The 21,601-nt window shown below is 46.4% G+C and overlaps 1 protein-coding gene across 1 annotated transcript in view; it reads left to right on the forward strand.

Annotated features, from left to right (window-relative positions):
* The window catches only part of CDH16 (cadherin 16), a 90,228-nt gene that overhangs the window by 19,016 nt on the left and 49,611 nt on the right, over positions 1–21,601 (forward strand). Inside the window, 6 exon segments of the mRNA XM_040327783.1 lie at positions 3,804–4,000; positions 9,959–10,084; positions 10,469–10,619; positions 13,386–13,607; positions 14,746–14,822; positions 19,794–19,982. Of these exon segments, the coding sequence (XP_040183717.1) occupies positions 3,804–4,000; positions 9,959–10,084; positions 10,469–10,619; positions 13,386–13,607; positions 14,746–14,822; positions 19,794–19,982 (962 nt within the window).

A 21,601-nucleotide genomic window follows, 5' to 3' on the forward strand; every position in this document is an offset into this window, starting at 1 on the left:
CCACAAGTAGAGCTTTCTTTTGGTGGTATTTGATCACCTCTGAGGTTTTTATTTTTTGCGCTATAAACAAAAATAGAGCGACAATTCTGAAAAAAATGCAATGGGCCAGATTCAGAAACAACTTACGACGGCGTATCTCCAGGTACGCCATCGTAAGTCTGAGTGTGTCCCGTCGTATCTTGGCGCCTGATTCAAAGAATCAGATACGCGTCACGGTTGCCAAGATACGAGCGGCGTAAGTCTCCTACGCCGTCGTATCTTGGGGTGCATATTTACGCTGGCCGCTAGGTGGCGCTTCCGTTGATTTCTGCGTCGAATATTCAAATGACCTAGATACACCGATTCACAAACGTAGTTCCGTCCGGCGCATCTATATACGCCGTTTACGTAAGGCGTCGGTCCGGCGTAACTTTACCCCTCATAAAGCAGAGGTAAGTCATGTTAGGTATGGACGTCGGAAACATCGGAACAGCGTCGTATTTTACGTTGTTTGTGTAAGTCGTCTGTGAATGGGGATGGGCGTAGGTTACGTTCACGTCGCCTAAACATTGAGCCGATGTATCTTAGGGAGAAAATTCAACGTGATACTGAGCATGCGCGCGCATGCGCCGTTCGTAAAGCGCGTCATTTACGTGGGGTCACAAATCATTTACATACAACACGCCCACTACCAGCCTAGTTTGAATTAGGCGGGTTTACGCCGGCCCATTTACACTACGCCGCCATAACTTAGAGCGCAAGTTCTTTCTGAATAAGGGACCTGCCGCTCTAAGTTACGGCGGCATAGTGTATCTGAGATACGCTACGCCCGCCTAAAGATCGGCGATTCTCTCTGAATCTGGCCCCATATTTTTTACTTTTTGCTATAATAAATATCCCCCAAAAATATATAAAAAAACATTTTTTGTCCTCAGTTTAGTCCGATACGTATTCTTCTACATACTTTTGGTAAAAAAAAATTGCAATAAGTGTTTATTGATTGGTTTGCGCACAAGTTATAGCATCTATAAAATAGGGGATAGTTTTATGGCATTTTTATTAATATATTTTTTTTACTAGTAATGGCGGTGATCAGCGATTTTTAGTGTGACTGAGACATTATGGCAGACACATCGGACAATTCTGACACCATTTTGGGACCATTGTTATTTTTACAGCGATCAGTGATATACAAATGCACTGATTACTATAAAAATTACACTGGCAGTGAAGGGGTTAACCTGTAGGGGGCTCTGAAGGGGTTAAGTGTGTCCTAGGGAGGGATTCAAACTGTTAGGGGGCGTGGCTACAAGTGACACGTCACTGATCGCTGTTCCTGATGACAGGGAACAGACGATCAGTGACATGTCACTAGCAAGAACGGGGAGATGTTGTGTTTTCACTGACATCTCCCCCCAGTTCTTCAGCTTCGTGACCCGATCACGGGACACCGGTGGACATCGAGTCTGCGTGTCACGCGAGCACGGTCATGGAGCTCGTGACAAGGTCGCGAGCGTGCCACCGGCGGCGCGCGCAACCACATGGCGGAAAATTAAAGGGGACGTACCTGTACACTTATTTGCCTGTCTATGCCATTCTGTCTATGTATATGTGTGCGCGCTGGTCCTTAAGTGGTTAAACTTTGACAAAGAAAAAAACTATAGATGTAGAGAGATGCCTTATTGATGGCCATGTAAAGAGATGTCTTATTGGTGGTCATGTAGAGAGATGTCTTATTGGTGGTCATGTAGAGAGATGTCTTATTGGTGGTCATGTAGAGAGATGTCTTATTGATGGTCATGTAGAGAGATGTCTTATTGATGGTCATGTAAAGAGATGTCTTATTGATGGTCATGTAAAGAGATGTCTTATTGATGGTCATGTGGAGAGATGTCTTATTGGTGGTCATGTAGAGAGATGTCTTATCGGTGGTCATGTAGAGAGATGTCTTATTGTTGGTCATGTAGAGAGATGTCTTATTGATGGTCATGTAGAGAGATGTCTTATTGATGGTCATGTGGAGAGATGTCTTATTGATGGTCATGTAGAGAGATGTCTTGGTCATGTAGAAAGATGTCTTATTGATGGTCATGTAGAGAGATGTCTTATTGGTGGTCATGTAGAGAGATGTCTTATCGGTGGTCATGTAGAGAGATGTCTTATTGGTGATCATGTAGAGAGATGTCTTATTGGTGGTCATGTGGAGAGATGTCTTATTGGTGGTCATGTAGAGAGATGTCTTATTGATGGTTAGTTATATAAAGAGATGTCTTATTGATGGTCATGTAGAGAGATGTCTTATTGTTGGTCATGTAGAGAGATGTCTTATTGATGGCCATGTAAAGAGATGTCTTATTGGTGGTCATGTAGAGAGATGTCTTATTGGTGGTCATGTAGAGAGATGTCTTATTGATGGTCATGTAAAGAGATGTCTTATTGGTGGTCATGTAGAGAGATGTCTTATTGATGGTCATGTGGAGAGATGTCTTATTGGTGGTCATGTAGAGAGATGTCTTATCGTTGGTCATGTAGAGAGATGTCTTGGTCATGTAGAGAGATGTCTTATTGGTGGTCATGTAGAGAGATGTCTTATTGATGGTCATGTAGAGAGATGTCTTATTGATGGTCATGTAGAGAGATGTCTTATGGGTGGTCATGTAGAGAAATGTCTTATTGATGGTCATGTAGAGAGATGTCTTATTGTTGGTCATGTAGAGAGATGTCTTATTGATGGTCATGTAGAGAGATGTCTTATTGATGGCCATGTAGAGAGATGTCTTATTGATGGCCATGTAGAGAGATGTCTTATTGATGGTCATGTAGAGAGATGTCTTATTGGTGGTCATGTAGAGAGATGTCTTAGTGGTCATGTAGAGAGATGTCTTATTGATGGTCATGTAGAGAGATGTTTTATGGATGGTCAGAGCATGTACAATAATATAATAGAAATAGATATTCCATTAACAGAACATGTACAATAGTATAGTAGAAAAAGGCGTAATCATTCAGGAAAGTAACTCTTATAAATTTAAATGAAAATAGATAACCTAGTCCATTGTAGGATAAGATTATGTAACATGAAATGTCATAATCATAGCTTCATGGCAGCTATTTGATGACAAGTAATTGAGAAATTAAGTTGATTGAAATAATATAATATAAGTATGTCATCTATGAAGAGAAAAGAATAGAATAGAATGAACCTATAAAGACATATAAAGTTAATGTGTTGTAGAATAACTGGGGGAATACATTAGGCTAAACCAGGTCCAAGTTCCTTCTCTTGGCTTTATCTGCTGCGAAGGTCAAAAATCCCAACCATTCAAATCATCTTCTATTACAGTTGGTATATCAGATCATTAACAAGAATAAACCTAGTAGAGGGGATCATCTATCTATGGTTACCTTCACCTGATTCTCTAACCATTGGTCCCCCTGGACATTTCTCTCTCTCTCCCCTCGGTGCCCTCACAGAGGGGAGAGAGAAAGAAATGTCCAGGGGGACCAATGGTTAGAGAATCAGGTGAAGGTAATCATAGATAGATGTCTTTTTGATGGTCATGTAAAGTAATTTTTTTTGATGGTCATGTATGTCTTACCGAGAGATGTTATACTGATGGTTATTTAGAAAGATGTCTTATTGATGGTTAGTTATATAAAGAGATGTCTTATTGATGGTCATATAGAGAGATGTCTTATTGATGGTCATGTAGAGAGATGTCTTATTGATGGTCATGTAGAGAGATGTCTTATTGATGGTCATGTAGAGAGACGTCTTATTGATTTTTATCACATTTGTATTTTCCTTTCTTTTTTTCCTTGAGGTGTCACCTACCTTTCTCGGAGTGATGTCAGCCATTTTCGGCTTATGGTTGAGGCAAAGGATCTGGGCGGTCGTCCTTTGGCGTTTTCGGCTTCCGGTCATCTGGAAATCGTTGTGGCAGAAAACACCTGGAGCTCTCCTAGCCCTGTTTCCATCCCTGAGAATCTGAGAAGAGATTATCCCTTCCTCATATCTAAAGTAAGTCAGAGGATCCTCCAGGAATTATTTGCTGCCACTGCCCTCCAGGAAAGGTTGAAGTTTCAAAAGTCAGAAAGTTCATTAAAGTTATCTAACGTTGAGATTTATAAGACCCATTGGAGAATACAGAGGCCCGGATTCACAAAGCACTTACGCCGACGTATCTCGAGATACGCCGCGTAAGTGTAACTATGCGCCGTCGTATCTGTGCGCCGTGCCCACAATCTGAGATACGCCTGAAAATAGGCTTCATCCGACCGACGTAACTTGTCTACGCCGGCGTATCGTAGGCGCATTTTTACGCTGGGCGCATTTGCCGCTCCCATGGATTTTCAATGCACATATGCAAATGAGGGAGATACGCCGATTCACGAACGTACTTGCGCCCGGCGCATAATATACGCGGTTTGCGTAAGTCGTATGTCCGACGTAAAGTTATGCCCCATATATGAGGCCCAACTCATGCTAAGGTATGGACCAGGGAACACAGCTGTCGTATTTTATGTCGTTTACGTAGTACGTGAATAGGGCTGGGCGTAGGTTACGTTCACGTCGTAGGCAGTGATTTGACGTATCTTAGGCAGTTGTTTCTACGTGATTCTGAGCATGCGCACTGGGATGTGGCCACGGGACGGCGCATGCGCCGTTAGTTTTGAGTACTTCTATGGCGCTTGGCCCATCATTTGCATAGGGTCACGCCTCATTAGCATGGCTCACGCCCACTTCCACCTATGCCGGAATACGCCAAGGAAACCCAGAGTAGATTTGAGAGCGAGTGGGAGCAAGTGCTTTGTGAATATTGTGCTTGCCTCTCTGCGCCGCATCTGCGTAGCGTATATTCGATATAAATATACGCCAATGTATGTGAATCCGGGCCAGAGACTTCAGTTGACCTTTAACTGCACTGGGGCATCCGGACGGTAGTGACTGCTCACCTGGAGCAGTGTCTTCCTTGTTTGAATCTGAGTCCTGATTGGCCGGGGAGGAGAAGCGACCGCTGAGACTCGGGAAGGAGACGCGGTGGGAGGGGGGGATCCATGACCTGGAAGGGGTAAGTGGGGGGCTGGCCATGTTCTGTGTAGTGTGGGAGACCAGATATTTTTAGTAACACTTTTAGATCAATGCCACGTACAGCCACAGTTGACACTTGCTACAGAGAGATATAACCTGGGGCCCATTCACATTTTGCTGTGGGGCCCCATGATTCTTAGGGCCCCCCCTGGTATGTAGGATCCTCCCTTGTTTGGCTTCTCTGGCTGTGTCGTCATTGATGTAAAGTGAGAAGTTTATGATTTCTGGAATGTGCGGGGGAACCCCTCGGCCACCGTGGTGGAAAATCTCCCGAATTTACCGAATATGTTATTGTAAACTGTCACATATATATTTAACAAGGTCGTATAGATGAAGGAGCGCAGGGGCCCCGTCCGGGAAGCCATGATCCCGGCTGTAAACACTGGAGAGATGCAACCTTGATAGATAACTTCACGAGGAACCAAATCTCTTGTATAAGCGCTGAGTCCCCGCGGTCTCCTTCTTAGGACGTTCTCCCCTTACGTGTGCCGCCCATCATCAGATAGGCCGCCGCTCAGCGCCGCCGCCTAGACAAAACAAGCCGTCTTTTGTAGGGGCTGTCGCTACGGCAACGATAGAAACAGCTGCGATTCGATGGAAGTGCCAACTTATTCCGAGCCACATGTCTCTCACAACATTTCTTTATAAACCATAAATAATCATTTCCTGGTTTCCTTCTTAGTGAAGGTTGATTGGTCCGATATCATCGGGGATCTTCTTTATACAAACTCTTTCTATTGGCTCCCAAAATGGAGGCATGTTTAGGTTCAATCTTCAATACCTCCCAACATTTTGAGATGGGAATGAGGGACACCTACTAGCAAATGTATGTAGGCATAGGACACGCCCCTCTGCCACACCCCTTTAAAGGAGAATTAACTAAAAGGTTAATTAAATCCACAATGGACTTTTATTACCACTACTATTCCTTTATATTGTCTTTTAAAATTTACAAATGCAGCAATTTATGATCTGGATGAAAGGTTTAGCACTGGGAAACACTTTTTGAAAGATAAAAAGTGCATTTTATACACAACTATATAGATCAGACCAAATGAGGGACAAATGAGAAGGAATGAGGGACAGAGGGACAAATCAGGGATAGTCCCTCGAAATCAGGGTCAGTTGGGAGCTATGGGTGAAGTTAGGGGTACACACCCGGAGGTGGGGGTGAAGTTAGGGGGATATAGAATGGGGTGACCCACCCAGAGGTGGGGTTGAACTTAGGGGGACATAGAATGGGGTGACACACACGGAGGTGGGGGTGAAGTTAGGGGGGACACACCCGGAGGTGGCGGTAAAGTTAGGGGGACATAGAATGGGGTGACACACTGGAGGTGAGGGCGAAGTTAGGGGGGACATAGAATGGGGTGACACACCGGAGGTGGGGGGGAAGTTAGGGGGATATAGAATGGGGTGACACACACAGAGGTGGGGGTGAAGTTAGGGGGGACACACCCGGAGGTGGCGGTAAAGTTAGGGGGGCATAGAATGGGGTGACACACTGGAGGTGGGGGCGAAGTTAGGGGGGACATAGAATGGGGTGACACACCGGAGGTGGGGGTGAAGTTAGGGGGACATAGAATGGGGTAACACACCGGATATGGTGGTGAAGTTAGGGGGGACATAGAATGGGGTGACACACCCAGAGGTGGGGTTGAACTTAGGGGGACATAGAATGGGGTGACACACACAGAGGTGGGGGTGAAGTTAGGGGGGACACACCCGGAGGTGGGGGTGAAGTTAGGGGGGACATAGAATGGGGTGACACACTGGAGGTGAGGGCGAAGTTAGGGGGGACATAGAATGGGGTGACACACCGGAGGTGGGGGTGAAGTTAGGGGGACATAGAATGGGGTAACACACCGGATATGGTGGTGAAGTTAGGGGGGACATAGATTGGGGTGACACACTGGAGGTGAGGGCGAAGTTAGGGGGGGCATAGAATGGGGTGACACACCGGAGGTGGGGGTGAAGTTAGGGCAGTGTTTCTCAATTCCAGTCCTCAGGCCCCCCCAACAGGTCAGGTTTTCAGGATTTCCATTATTTTGCACAGGTGATTTGATCAGTTTCACTGCCTTAGTAATCACCACAGCCTTTTTATCTGAGGGAAATCCTGAAAACCTGACCTGTTGGGGGGGCCTGAGGACTGGAATTGAGAAACACTGAGTTAGGGGGACATAGAATGGGGTGACACACCGGGAGGTGGGGGTTGAAGTTAGGGGACATAGAATGGGTTGACACACCCGAAGGTGGGGGTGACAGAATGGGGTGACACACCGGAGATGGGGGCAAAGTTAGGGGAGACATAGAATGGGGTGACACTGGGGTGACACACCCGGAGGTGGGGGTGAAGTTAGGGGGACATAGAATGGGGTAACACACCGGAGGTGGTGGTGAAGTTAGGGGAGACATAGAATGGGGTGACACTGGGGTGACACACCCGGAGATGGGGGCAAAGTTAGGGGAGACATAGAATGGGGTGACACACCCGGAGGTGGTGGTGAAGTTAGGGGGACATAGAATGGGGTGACACACCCGGAGGTGGTGGTGAAGTTAGGGGGACATAGAATGGGGTGACACACCCGGAGGTGGGGGTGAAGTTATGATCTTCATGATCAAAACTAAGTACCCCCTCAAAAAATGTATAATGTGCTAGAGGAGGGGGGAGGAGGACATAAAGCAGAACTTCCCCTTTTGGTTTCTTTTAAACTTCTCTGTTGCAAAAACATGGAAAAAACGCATATGCGTTCTTGTTGCCTTTCCAGTGCGTTTTCTAAGTACCTACTACCCAGCAAACGTGGACATGCGACTCAAAAAATGCACCAAAAACACAATGCGGGTTCATTTTTCATGCATTTCAGATTTTTTTTTGTGTTTCTCAGCTAAGCACATGTCTGCCTGCCTGAGCTAAGGGCATATGGATTTCAGGAAGTAAATGCTACATGAATCATCTGCCCTTACACAAGATGGATTCTCAACAGAGTTAAGCATGAAGTATATAGCGTTTTCAGTTTGTGGTGCTCAGATATACACTATATTGTCAAAAGTATTGGGACGCCTGCCTTTACATGCACACAAACTTTAATGGTATCCCAGTCTTAGTCCGTAGATACGCAGCGTAATTGCTAAGTAGCGCCGGCGTATCGACTTTCTGTATTCAGAAAGCTCGATACGCCGACTGTAGCCTAAGATATGACTGGCATAAGGCTCTTAGGCTGCATTCTGCCGCTGGACGCTAGGTGGCGTTCCCGTAGTGGTCAGCGTAGAGTATGCAAATTGCATACTCACGGCGATTCACAAACATACGCGCGCCCGGCGTTCGAGTTTTACGTCGTTTGCGTACGGCGCTTCCGTCGTAAGGCTGCTCCTGCTATTAGGAGGCGCAGCCAATGCTAAGTATGGACGTCGTTCCCGCGTCGCGTTTTTCGAAATTTGCGTCGGTTGCGTAAGTGGATCGTGAATGGCGCTGGACGCCATTTACGTTCCCGTCGAAGCAAATGACGTCCTTGCGACGTCATTTACCGCAATGCACGTCGGGAAAGTTTCCCGACGGAGCATGCATACTACGTTTGGCGCGGGAACGCGCCTAATTTAAATGATCCACGCTCCCCTACGGGATCATTTAAATTACACGCGCTTACGCCGGCCACTTTTACGAAACGCCCCCGCAAATTACAGAGCAAATGCTTTGTGAATGAAGCGTAGCTCAAGTAACTTACGGAGGCGTAGCGTAAAAAAGGTACGCTGCGCCTCCGTAGTAGTGCGCGCCCCTACCTGAATCTACCCCAATGAGAATACCAATAAATCCAATGTGAGTTCAGTAGATCTTTATTGCGCATTACAAGAATTCAGACATAAAAGCCAATGCGTTTCAGGGGCTCAAAGCTGAGAGACAGGATGACATAAAATACTGTAATAAAAGAGATCTAAAAGAAAAAGTTCTGCTGTTGGGTGACCGCCCTGCTCCTTATTATAACTCGTACAAAGAAAAGTGCACTGTCTCTTTAAATCTCCACAATATCGCACATACTCATACTAAGCAGATTAAACAAATTATATAACAAGAAAAGTGAACAGCCAAAAAAGATATTTCATATTCTATGCATAATCAGAAACATATACTCTTAGGGGGTTATCCACAAAAGGGATACGCCGTCGTATCCCTGTTTCTATCTATGGAACTGATCCACAGAATCAGTTTACCATAGATAGGCAGAAGATCCGACATGTGTAATTGAATTACACTGTCGGATCTTAAGGATGCAATTCTAGGCCGGCCGCTAGGTGGCGAGGCCATTGCGGCCGGCCTAGAATATGCAAATGAACACTTACGGCGATCCACGAACGTTCCGACGGGCCCGTCGCGCTAAATCTACGTCGTTTACATCGAGTTACGCCGTGTAAAAATAGGGCTAAGTCCTATTTGACTAAGTCCTATTAAGTATGGCCGTCGTTCCCGCGTCGAAATTTTCAACTCTACGTCGTTTGCGTAAGACGTCCGTGAATGGCGCTGGACGCCATTTACGTTAACGTCTAAGCAAATGACGTCGGAGCGACGTCTGTTAGCGCAATGCACGTCGGGTAAGTTACCCGACGGAGCATGCGCAAAAGTCCAGCGCGGGAGCGTGCCTAATTTAAATGGGACTCGCCCCATTAGATTCGGCACGCCTTGCGCCGGACACATTTAAGTTACACCGCCGCAAATTTCAAGGTAAGTGCTTTGTGGATCGGGCACTTAGGTAGAAATTTTGCGGCGGTGTAACTTAAATCGGAAGATTTAAGTTACGCAGGATATTTGTGGATCTGGCCCTTAATTCATAACCAAGCCGAGGTTTCAAATATATATATTGGTTCCGTATTCTAACGCATTGTGTGATGTCACAGGTGCTCTGGAACTGTACGGAGGTCCGCTATGAACTGTCAGGAAGCTTTGTAGGAGATCTGTTCACCATTGATGAGAGCGGAAATATTTATGTCACCGAAGAACTCGACTGGGAGAGACAATCAGAGGTGAGACACATTACTAAATCCTAACAAGAGGACCTGTCACAGATGTCATTTGTTAACACAGCTAGGAACATCGCAGGCACCAGGATTTCCATGATCGTGTCATCCCTGAGCTGGCATCTCAGTCCAGGAAGTAGAAGGTGATCCTGGATGATGCCTGAAAAAGATGGTGCAGCCCTTCTGGAAAGGAAAGCAGATGAAGGCATTGTCAGGGGGAGTACTGTGATCTCTATGACTAGTAATAAATAACTTGAAGGGCTACATTGACATTGCTCGTATCTAATGGCAGGTCCACTTTAAATGAACCTGCATTTGGCCCATAATGTGAAGAGTAGAAGACCTGCATTGTGTCTTAATGCTTCTCGCTGGGTCTGATTTTCTCTCCAGTACCAGATCACGGTGTCGGCGCTGAACGCTGAGGGCGTCCTCTACAGTGAACCTTTACATTTAACAGTCGCTGTGACCGATGAGAATGACAACGCACCGGCATTTAACCAAGACACCTACGTTGTAGAGATTACAGAGGCCACAAAGAAAGGTGGGTACAGGGGAGCAGAGGGTCCCCTTTTATGTACAGCACCTTAGCAATTAGTGATGTGTTTATTACAGCGCTGAGGTTCTGGGCTCAATTGCTGACTGCATGGAGTGTGTATGCAGGGGTGTATTTAGGTTTTGTGCTGCCCTAGGCCTGACAAAACTCGCACACCCCCTACTTTATATATGATGCACCCCTTCCTGTCAAGACTACACCCCTTCCTTTTTAAGACCTGCCCTGTCATTTTCATGGGATGAGGACAGAGGGACGCGGTGGGATGAGGACAGAGGGACGCGGTGGGATGAGGACAGAGGGACGCGGTGGGATGAGGACAGGGGGACGGGGTAGGATGAGGACAGGGGGACAGGGTGGGAGGGGGACAGAGGGACAGGGTGGGATGAGGACAGAGGGACAGGGTGGGATGAGGACAGAGGGACAGGGTGGGATGAGGACAAGGGGACAGGATGGGATGAGGACAGGGGGACAGGGTGGGATGAGGACAGGGGGACAGGATGGGATGAGGACAGGGGGACAGGGTGGGATTAGGACAGGGGGACAGGGTGGAATGAGGACAGGGGGACAGGATGGGATGAGGACAGGGGGGCAGGGTGGGATTAGGACAGGGGGACAGGGTGGGATGAGGACAGGGGGACAGGGTGGGATGAGGACAGGGTGGGATGAGGACAGAGGGACAGGATGGGATGAGGACAGAGGGACAGGATGGTATGAGGACAGAGGGACAGGATGGGATTAGGACAGGCTTTTTTGCCGCCCCCCCCGCAAAGTGCCACCCTAGGCCTGGGCCTTGTCGGCCTAGGCCATAATACAGCACTGTGTGTATGCTCTTACTTAGTTTGTGCCGGTTTATCCAATAGAAACATAGAGGTGGAGTGATTGTATTTCTAATTACACTGGGGTGTGTGTGACCCGGGGGCCCCATAATCTCCTATTGCCCAGGGGCCCCATGAGTTGTCAGTCCGCCCCTGGATGAACTGATGGGAGAGATAAAAGATTCTTGTTAGCTGAAGGTAGGTCAGGCTTCCCTTAAGAGATGACTAGGAGATAGCCAGATAGATTAGGGTAGAGAGTTCCAGATAGGGTTGCCACCTTTTCTTCAAGTCAAACCCAAACACTTTAGCAGTGCCACAGAATTTTTTTTTTTATTATAGTATAAACTATACATATGTTTTGCTATTAAATAACATTTCTAATCATATGAAATTAATAACAAGATTCCCCTTTACATCAAAGTCCACAGAGTCCCCCTTTTACATCTGAACTCGCAGAGTTCCCTTTCACTGTATTCTCTAATGTAAGGGAGAACACTGGGGACTCTGACATAAGGGGCATGCCTTATGTCAGAGTCCACAGTGTTCTCCCTTACATTAGGTGACATTGGGACATTAGGGACATTGGGTGAGGTAGCACTGGACTTTGACTTAAAGGGTGAGCTGTGTCGTCTTGATTCAAGGAAGGTCCTTGGGGGCCCTCAGATGTAGAGAAATTATGGAGGCGGGGAGATCCCCAGAAATTTAAGTTCTTGGAACTTAGAACAGTCATTCCAAAAGTTAACCAGTGTTTATTAGTATTTTTGGGGGTTTAAGGCCCCCTCCCCCCCTTCTTCAAGGTCTAATGTGGACACATTAATATCAAGTCACATTAGTGATTCAGTTCAGTGGCTTCAGAAATTGGTGTCCAATTGGTAAATTCATAACAATCACATGATTTTCTCCAAAGCTGACAAGAACCGCATTAGTTGTATTAATCACGTCTATAAACCAATAAACACAAGTTAATTTTTTAAGGACTACAAGTTTCTGAAATTTTATTTCCCGCACCCCTCCCCCTCCTCCATAATTACTCATATATCTGTGACTTTGAGGCAGAAACATCCCAGTGTATTCAGATCAGTACTGGGGGGGTGACTCCTGGAGAACAGACATTTTTGAAGTTCTTATTGGTTGCCACAATTAGACAGTTTTATTGGTTGATGTGCCAAAAGTCCAATGAGAGCACCAAACCAAAGGCCTGAGTCCAAAATTTTTTAATATAAATATTTGTTCACAAAAAGAAATCATCGAATATTCATCTTGTTTGATAAATGTACATGGATAGAAGTACTCATTCGATTGATCAACCAATCAATGAATTGGAAAACCCTGATGATTGTGCCACCCTTGTGTCCTCCTATCAGCCTTAAGTCCTGAAGAAGGAGAGAGATCTTTGAAACGCGTTGGTTGATCTATGTTGTATTTTTGTGAAGAAATATCGATATTAAATTATTTAGGACTCTCAGGCCTCGTACACACGACAGAGGAACTCGACGTGCCAAACACATCGAGTTCCTCGTCGAGTTCAGGGATGAAGCCGACGAGGAGCTCGGCGGGCCGCCTTCTCCCATAGAACAACGAGAAAATAGAGACCATGTTCTCTATTTTCTCGACGAGTTCCTCGGCGGCTCCATCGGGCCAAAAGTGTACAGACGACAGAGTTTCTCGGCAGAATCCGGCTCTGACCGAGTTTCCCGCCGAATTCTGCCGAGAAACTCTGTCGTGTGTACGAGGCCTCAGACCTTTAGTGAATCTTCTAATCTGGGTCCCCTGTTTTGGGGACACCCTTTTTTTCTGAAAGCAGCCTTACCAGAGTCTTTGTGCTTCATCACAATCTGATTGATCAATTAGTGATTTAAATCAGAGGTCTTGTTTCTGCTTTTTCCAGTGTTGGTGATCGCACACTCACATAGCTCTTCCTTTTTAATATGCTCCTCAGGTTCTCTGCTCCTGGAACTGAAGGCTGAGGATGCAGATGACCCCTCTACTCGGAATGCAGAGATTGAATATAACATCGAGAGCCAGGAGCCTCGGCTGCCCAGGGATGGCCTATTCCATATTGGAAAGAGAAGTGGGCAGCTGACCTTACTGGGCGACGGTCTGAAGCCCAACCGATATACCCTGATAGTATCTGCCGCCGACTGGGCTGAGGAACTGGGAGGTAAGTGGCCCCTAGGGACCCCACAGCCGGATGTGCTTGGGGGGGGGTAGATGGCCTCTAGGGGCTGTAGAGAGGCTGGGAGTCACCAAAACACAAGTTAAAAGAATTTGCCTTCACTGACCTCCTTCTGAAATTACCAGCGACTGTGCCCACCAAGCGCAGCCGCTGTGCCCATCAAGCACAGCCACTGTGCCCATTAGGGTGACCACATTCCCAAACTACCATTCAGGGACACCCTCCCTTCCCAAAAATCAGCTTGTGCTGTAACGAATCACAGCACAGTGATTGGACACAAAAGGCGGGATTTATGATTTCTCCAATCACAAGCAGGAGGGGGGGGATTGTGCTTCTCCAGGCATTCCTGGCCAGGACAAGTACTGTCAGTGAGTAAAGCGGTGATGTGGCAGCCTTTTTTGGGGGGCATCAGATTGGCCCGGGGTTGGCTGTGTCAGTTTCATTCCAGGACACTGGATTGTCCTGGAATGAAGGTGCCCGGGACAGACCTGCAAAATATGGGACTGTCCCGGGCAATCCGGGACACGTGGTCACCCTAGTGCCCATCAAACACAGCCACTGTGCCATCAAACGCATCCACTGTGCCATCAAACACAGCCACTGTGCCATCAAACGCATCCACTGTGCCATCAAACACAGCCACTGTGCCATCAAACACATCCACTGTGCCATCAAACGCAGCTACTGTGCCCATTAAACGCAGCCACTGTGCCCATCAAACGCAGCTACTGTGCCATCAAACGCAGCCACTGTGCCCATCAAACGCAGCTACTGTGCCATCAAATGCTGCCACTGTACCCATAAATTGCTGCCACTGTGCCATCAAATGCAGCTACTGTACCCATGCAAAGCATGAATCTATCTATGGTAATAAGAGCGGTGCAGGAGAGAGGGGGCGGCGCCCATGGGCCCCTTATGGACGCACCGCCAGTGACTGTGCTCCTCCCCTGCAGAACCTCTCCCAGCAGTCATTATGCAGAGATTCCCATCTCATTCACAGAGAATCATTAGATGGAATATTTAAAACTCCAACAGCCAAAAAAATAAAGCATGGAACCTTCTCTTTAAATCGGCCCTCTAATCAGCAGACATTATTACATTGCTCCTGATATTTCTCTTCCAGGGCTCAGAGACAGCTGCACAGTTATAATCAATGTGAAGGACGCGAATGACAATCCGCCGGTCTTCATTCACAATCAGGTAAATGATCTTTTTGGGAGGATTGTCTTTGGGACTTTCATTTTTTATCATAATGTAATATTGGAAACATATCCAAACTTCTGCAGAGTAAGCTAGTTGTCCCTCAAAGGAGACGGGTATATGGGGGGTATCAGGATCAGAGCCAGAACAAGAGCAACCTCAAGAAAAATGCGCTCAGTAAAATGTTCCCCTTTAAAGCTGATATCGGTAAGAGGTAGTCGGACAGATTGGAGTAGGGAGTTCCAGAGGCTCAGGAAAAGTCCTGGAGGCGAGCATGGGAGGAGGTGACGAAGGAACGAGAGAGCAGGAGGTCTTGAGAGGAACGAAGGGAACGAGTGGTTGGTATTTTGAGACTAGGTTAGTGATGTAGCTGGGCGCCGAGTTGTGGATGGCTTTGTAAGTTGTTGTTAGAATTTAGAATTTAATTTGTTGGGTGGATATATGTGAGAAGACTAAATAAGGACCACCTCCTGCTTCCACATATATGGATTCAGCCAGCGGGAAGGGGTTAAAGAGTACCTAGACCCAAGAATAGAAATGTAATATATTGCATTTTACAAGTCCGTATTTTCTCCTGGTGATCTTGCCAGTGACACACTTTCTGTCTTAATCATATTCTATAATATGAGACAGGGGTTCTCGGCCTTAGTGTCTCAACATTAAAAAATAAAGTTGTAATTCACATAATAAATCTATAGGAATGCAAAATATGTATTGAAATGCTGAAAGGTTCAAGATGGGACTGGGTGGAGATGGACATTCTGAAGGTGGTTTGGGGACTCTGCAGATGACTTGGTGTCCCTGTATGGTTGTTCTAGAGGGAGCTGGGGGCCACTGGGGGAGGTGGGGTTTCTGAAGGGGGCTTTGGGTCTCCCCAGGAGGCTGGGGTTCTCCAGGGTCTATGTGGTAGACTGGAGTTCACTGCAGGGCCCAGTGGGAACTGTGGGACACTGTTGGAGGTTGAGAGCCCTATGGAGGGTTGGGGGCATTGAAAAGAGCTGGGGGTGCTTTAAGAGCTCTCGGGACCTAGGGGCACTGTTGAAGGTTGAGGTACATAGTGGACCATTATGGGAGGTGGGTGGCACTATGGGAGCTGAAAAGCACTGTGGGTTGGAGGAATTATGGTGGCTGAGGGCTCTCAGGGGGTCTGGAGCACTGTGGTAGGTTGAGGTGCACAGTGGACTGCTTTTGGAGGTTGGGTGGCACTATGAGAGTTGGACGGAACTGTGGAAGTTTGGGGAAATTATGGGACCTGAGGGCTCTCAGGGGGTTGGGGGGGGGGGTACTATGGGAGGTTGAGGGCCAGGGTAGACCACTATTGGAGGTTGGGTGGCACTATGGGAGCTGGGAGGTACTGTGGGAGGTTGAGGGACACAGTGGACCACTACTGGAGAATGGGTGGCACTATGAGAGGTTGGGTGGCACTGTGGGAGGTTGATGGGCACAGTGGACCACTTTTGGAGGTTGAGTGGTACTATGGTAGTTGGGAGGTACTGTAGGAGGTCAAGAGGCATTGTGGACCACCATTGGAGATTAGGTGGCACTGTGGGAGGTTGGGGAATCTGAAGGTGGCTGTAGGCCTTGGCCCGGTAATTGAGAACCACTGATGTACGTAGATACAGTAATAGCTGATCAATACTGAACTGCAAATGTTTCTGAATGGCGTAGGGTGACTTAGGTTCATCACCCATTACAGTCTTACAGTCTACAGTGGGTTTTAGGTGACGAAGTCATGGTGGCGTCAGACTTGCAGGCGAGTGGTACTTGAGCAAAAGAACACAATGTTTCCAAGATTCAAACAAAAGGCCTCTTCATTGAAATTGGTTTATTGATTAGTACCGGGAGAATATATTGTGTGAAAAGCTCTCCCACTGCTCTGATAATCACTTTGTAAATACTCATCTGGTGTATATGGGTGAATCATGTCCTAAGGGAAGATGAATTTGCAGTGTATTCCAACCGGCGCAGCCTGAGATTAGGTTTTTATAGGGAAGATATATGAACATTCCTTGCGTCGTGTGGGGTAAATCTTCCAGAGCGAGGTGTCAGTAAATACTTGATACGAGGGACAGTAGAGTGCTCCAGGCAGTGATGAAGCAGGGGGTTGTGGGACTGTAGGCAGTGGTGACAGCGATATTGGCTCAGGAACTTCATCCTCCTGCAGGATGACCAATATGGCGGCTCAATAAATCCGTTAAGAAGTCACATGTTCTCTAATATGGTGACAACTCTCTGACAATCCAAGAAACTGGGCAATTGAGAATCATGAATTGTCCCATTGAACTGTGTGTATGGGTTCAGAAGGATAGACACATTGGCAATTTGTTGAGGTCAATTGATTAGCTATACAAGGGGAAGGGGGGGTATTTCACCCACATTCCAATATGAAGGAAATTAGTTTCGATAATTCCAACAGCAGAGCTATACAGAGATAGCAAATCCTGGGGTTACAGGGAGGGCTAATGTTAGTGTTGGAGGTAGGATTCGTTCCAGGAACACAGGGAGGGTTTGTGTTAGTTATTGGGAAGGTCGATGTTATAGGGGGATGGTGTTATGGAGGGTTAGAGTTGAAGATATGGGGGTTAATGTTAGGGTTACAGGGAGGGTTAGTGTTGAGGGAGGGTTACTGTTATAGGGGGGTTAGTGTTGAGGTTAAATGGAGGGTTTGTGTTAAGGTTACAGCAAAGGTTAGTTTTGGGGTTACAGGGAGGCTTAGTGTTGAGGTTACAGGGAAAGTTAGTTTTAGGGTTACTGGGAGGGTTGGGGTTAAAGTTACAGGGAAGATTAGTGTTAAGGATACAGGGAGGGTTAGTGTTACTGTTATCGGGAGGTTAGTGTTGAGATTAAAGGGAGATTTAGTGTTGAGATGACGGTGGGGTTCATGTTAAGGTTACAGGGTGGGTTAATGTTGAGGTTACAGGGGGGTGTTAAGTTGAGGTTACAGGGAGGCTTGGTGTTAAAGTTACAGGTAAGGTTAGTGTTGAAGTTACAGGGGGGTTTGAGTTGGGGTTACATGGAGGGTTAGTGTTGCGGTTATGGGGAGTGGGTCAGTTAGTATTGGGGTTACATTGAGGGTTAGTGTTAAGGTTACAGGTTAGTCAAAGTTACAGGGAGAGTAAGTGTTGAGGTTACAGGGAGGGGTTAGTGTTGTTGTTATGGGGGTTAGTGTTGGGATTACTGGGAGAGTTAGTATTGAGGTTATGGGGAAGTAGTGTTGTGTTTACAGTAAGGGTTAGCATTGAGGTTACAGAGAGGGTTATTGTTGGGGTTACAGGGAGAATTAGGAAGGAAGGTTAGTGTTGAGGTTATAGGGAAGGTTAGTGTTGAGGTTACAGGGAAGGTTAGTGTTGGGGTTACAGGGAAGGTTAATGTTGAGGTTACAAGAAAGGTTAGTGTTGAGGTTACAGCGAAGGTTAGTTTTGGGGTTACAGGGAGGGTTAGTGGGGTTAGTGTTGAGGTTACAGTGAAGGTTAATGTTGGGGTTACAGGGAGGGTTAATGGGGTTAGTGCTCAGGTTACAGTGAAGGTTAGTGTTGAGGTTATTTATTTATTATTTATTTCAGGTACTTATATAGCGCTGTGTAAATTCATCAGGTTACAGGAAGGGTTAGTGTTGGGGTTAAAGGGAGGGTTAGTGTTGGGGTTACAGGGAGGGTTAGTGTTGGGGTTACAGGGAAGGTAAGTGTTGGGATTACAGGGAGGGTTAGTGTTGAGGTTATGGGGAAGTAGTGTTGTGGTTACAGGGAGGGTTAGTGTTGTTGTTATGGGGGGTTAGTGTGTGGATTACTGGGAGAGTTAGTATTGAGGTTATGGGGAAGTAGTGTTGTGGTTACAGTAAGGGTTAGCATTGAGGTTACAGAGAGAGTTATTGTTGGGGTTACAGGGAGAATTAGTGTTGCAGGGAAGGTTAGTGTTGGGGTTACAGAGAAGGTTAGTGTTGAGGTTACAAGGAAGGTTAGTGTTGAGGTTACAGCGAAGGTAAGTGTTGGGGTTACAGGGAAGGTTAATGTTGGGGTTACAGGGAGGGTTAATGGGGTTAGTGCGCAGGTTACAGTGAAGGTTATTGTTGAGGTTATTTATTTATTATTTATTTCAGGTACTCATATAGCACTGTCAATTTACACAGCGCTTTACATATACATTGTACATTCACATCAGGTTACAGGAAGGGTTAGTGTTGGGGTTACAGGGAAGGTTAGTGTTGGGGTTACAGGAAGGGTTAGTGTTGGGGTTACATGGAGGGTTAGTGTTGGGGTTACAGGGAGGGTTAGTGTTGGGGTTAAAGGGTGGGTTAGTGTTGGGGATTACAGGGAGGGTTATTGTTGGGGTTAGAGGGAAAGTTAGTGTTGGGGTTACAGGGAGGGTTAGTGTTGGGGTTACAGGGAAGGTTAGTGTTGGGATTAAAGTGGGGGTTAGTGTTGGGATTAAAGGGAGAGTTAGTGTTGGGATTACAGGGAGGGTTATTGTTGGGGTTAGAGGGAAAGTTAGTGTTGGGGTTACAGGGAGGGTTATTGTTGGGGTTAGAGGGAAAGTTAGTGTTGGGGTTACAGGGAGGGTTAGTGGTGGGGTTACAGGGAAGGTTAGTGTTGGGGTTACAGGGAGGGTTAGTGTTGGGATTAAAGTGGGGGTTAGTGTTGGGATTAAAGGGAGAGTTAGTGTTGGGATTACAGGGAGGGTTATTGTTGGGGTTAGAGGGAAAGTTAGTGTTGGGGTTACAGGGAGGGTTATTGTTGGGGTTACAGGGAGGGTTAGTGTTGGGGTTACAGGGAAGATTAGTGTGAGAAAGCCTCAGGATAGATTTTACTCTGAGCTCTTCACAAAATCCTACCAGTGTGATTTCCATCCATTGATAGCAAATTTTTCATATTACTAAATTTAAAGCAAAGAAATAGAAAAAACAAATATCAGCTTTGATTATTGATATAGATCTGTAATGGCCTATTGGTGATCTGTTGTCTTTGTTATTCTCAGTTTCCAGCGTTTATTATCGCTGAGGATGCTGCGCCCGGTACAACCATCGTGACACTGGCGGCGATTGATGATGATGTGGAAACGGTAAATAAAGCAATGGAGTTCTCCATACAGTCCGGGAATGAAGACGGAACCTTCCGCATTGAACTGGATGGGGACCAGAACGCCATCACCGTCTTCCTGGAAAAGGTAAATTTTTCTGGTCGGTAATCCATGTTTAAAGGGTAACTCCGACTGTCTCCGGTTCTCTGGCAAATATCAGACTTTACAGCAGGAGAACCAGATAAACAACTTTGTAAATAGCATAGCTAAAGCACGCTCTTGAAGTATCCAGCATGTCCCAGAGGAAATCTCTATCCCTGTCAGAATGATTTTCTCTAGTGAATAAAAAAATCAGAAATTTTTGTTTTTGCTGGAATCCACCATTTTTTTCCCTTGCTTGAGTTAATATTGAATTTTAGGGACATTTTATGCACACAGGAGAGCAGATGACCACCAGTAAGATCAATGATAGACCCTTTACTTCTTTGTAATACAAAAATACAAATATACAAAATCTGCAGGGGATCAAATAATTATTTTCCCCACTGTATATAATATAAACTTATCCTATAAATCTCCATTCATAGACTTTAAGAAAGGAAAACTAAAGCTGACCCCTAACCTTCCCAGTTTCCCTTTTCATGGTCATATTGTTAACTTCTCTGATTACATTTTGGAATTGTCTCTGGGGAAGCAGAAATGTGACTCGAGTCGTCATCTTCTCATCTGCGATCCGAATCTCTTCTGACGCACCGTTTAGCAGAACGCCCGGCGGGTGGCTCCTCTAATTAAACGTCTTGTTACTTGGCTTACCTATGACACAAAGGCAGCAAATGTTTTGTCGCTGAGAGGAGCGAGCGGGATCTTTAATAAGGAGATAAAACAATGCTGAGAAGTGGCTGAGAATGAATCGCAGCCGGGTGCTGTCCCTTTCTAACCGCTGACTCAGATCCACGGCCAGAACATTTCCCTCTGACGTCATCATATATGACGAGTGTCACCTCTTCTACGACTCATCGTAACCTTTTCTCCGGGGACATTAATGACCCTAACATTTTCATCACACAGTCAAAGCAGAACATGAAATATAATGAAATGGGAGGAGAAGGAGGGGGTAACACAAAAAGAAGCAAAAATGAGTACAACCTGTCTGTACAGTCACTGCGTAGAATGTGGAGAACGTGTTTGAATAAACCTCTACTGTGGGGCTTGGCTACTTTTTTGGTGCTGGCCGCCTCCACAGTGGTGCTTGGCCTCTTCTTTAGTGGTTGGGTTCTTCTTTGCTGTTTGGCCTCCTCTCTGGTGCTGTGCCTCCTTATTGGTGCTCAGCCTCTTCTATAGTGCTTGGCCTCTTCTTTAGTGGTTGGGTTCTTCTTTGCTGTTTGGCCTCCTCTCTGGTGCTGTGCCTCCTTATTAGTGCTCAGCCTCTTCTATAGTTCTTGGGCTCTTCTGTGCTGTTCGACCTTTTCTATAGTGCACAGCCTCCTCCGTGATATTCGGCCTCTTTTGTGCTGCATGACCCCTTCTGTGCTGTTCGACCTCTTCTATAATGCTTGGCCTCTTCTGTGGTGTTTGGCCTCTTCTGTGGTATCGCCATTGGAGTACTTGTACTTGTACATATGGTGCTCAGCCTCTCCTGTGGTGCTCAAGCTCAAGCTTTTCTGTAGTTCTTGGCCTCTTCTTTGGTGCTCAACTTCTCCAGTGATGTCCAGATTTTTCTGTAGTACTTGGCCTCCTCTGTGGTGCATGGCCTCTTCTGTGCTACT

This window comes from Rana temporaria, chromosome 11 (genome assembly GCF_905171775.1).
Source record: "Rana temporaria chromosome 11, aRanTem1.1, whole genome shotgun sequence".
Classification (NCBI taxonomy): Eukaryota; Metazoa; Chordata; class Amphibia; order Anura; family Ranidae; genus Rana; species Rana temporaria.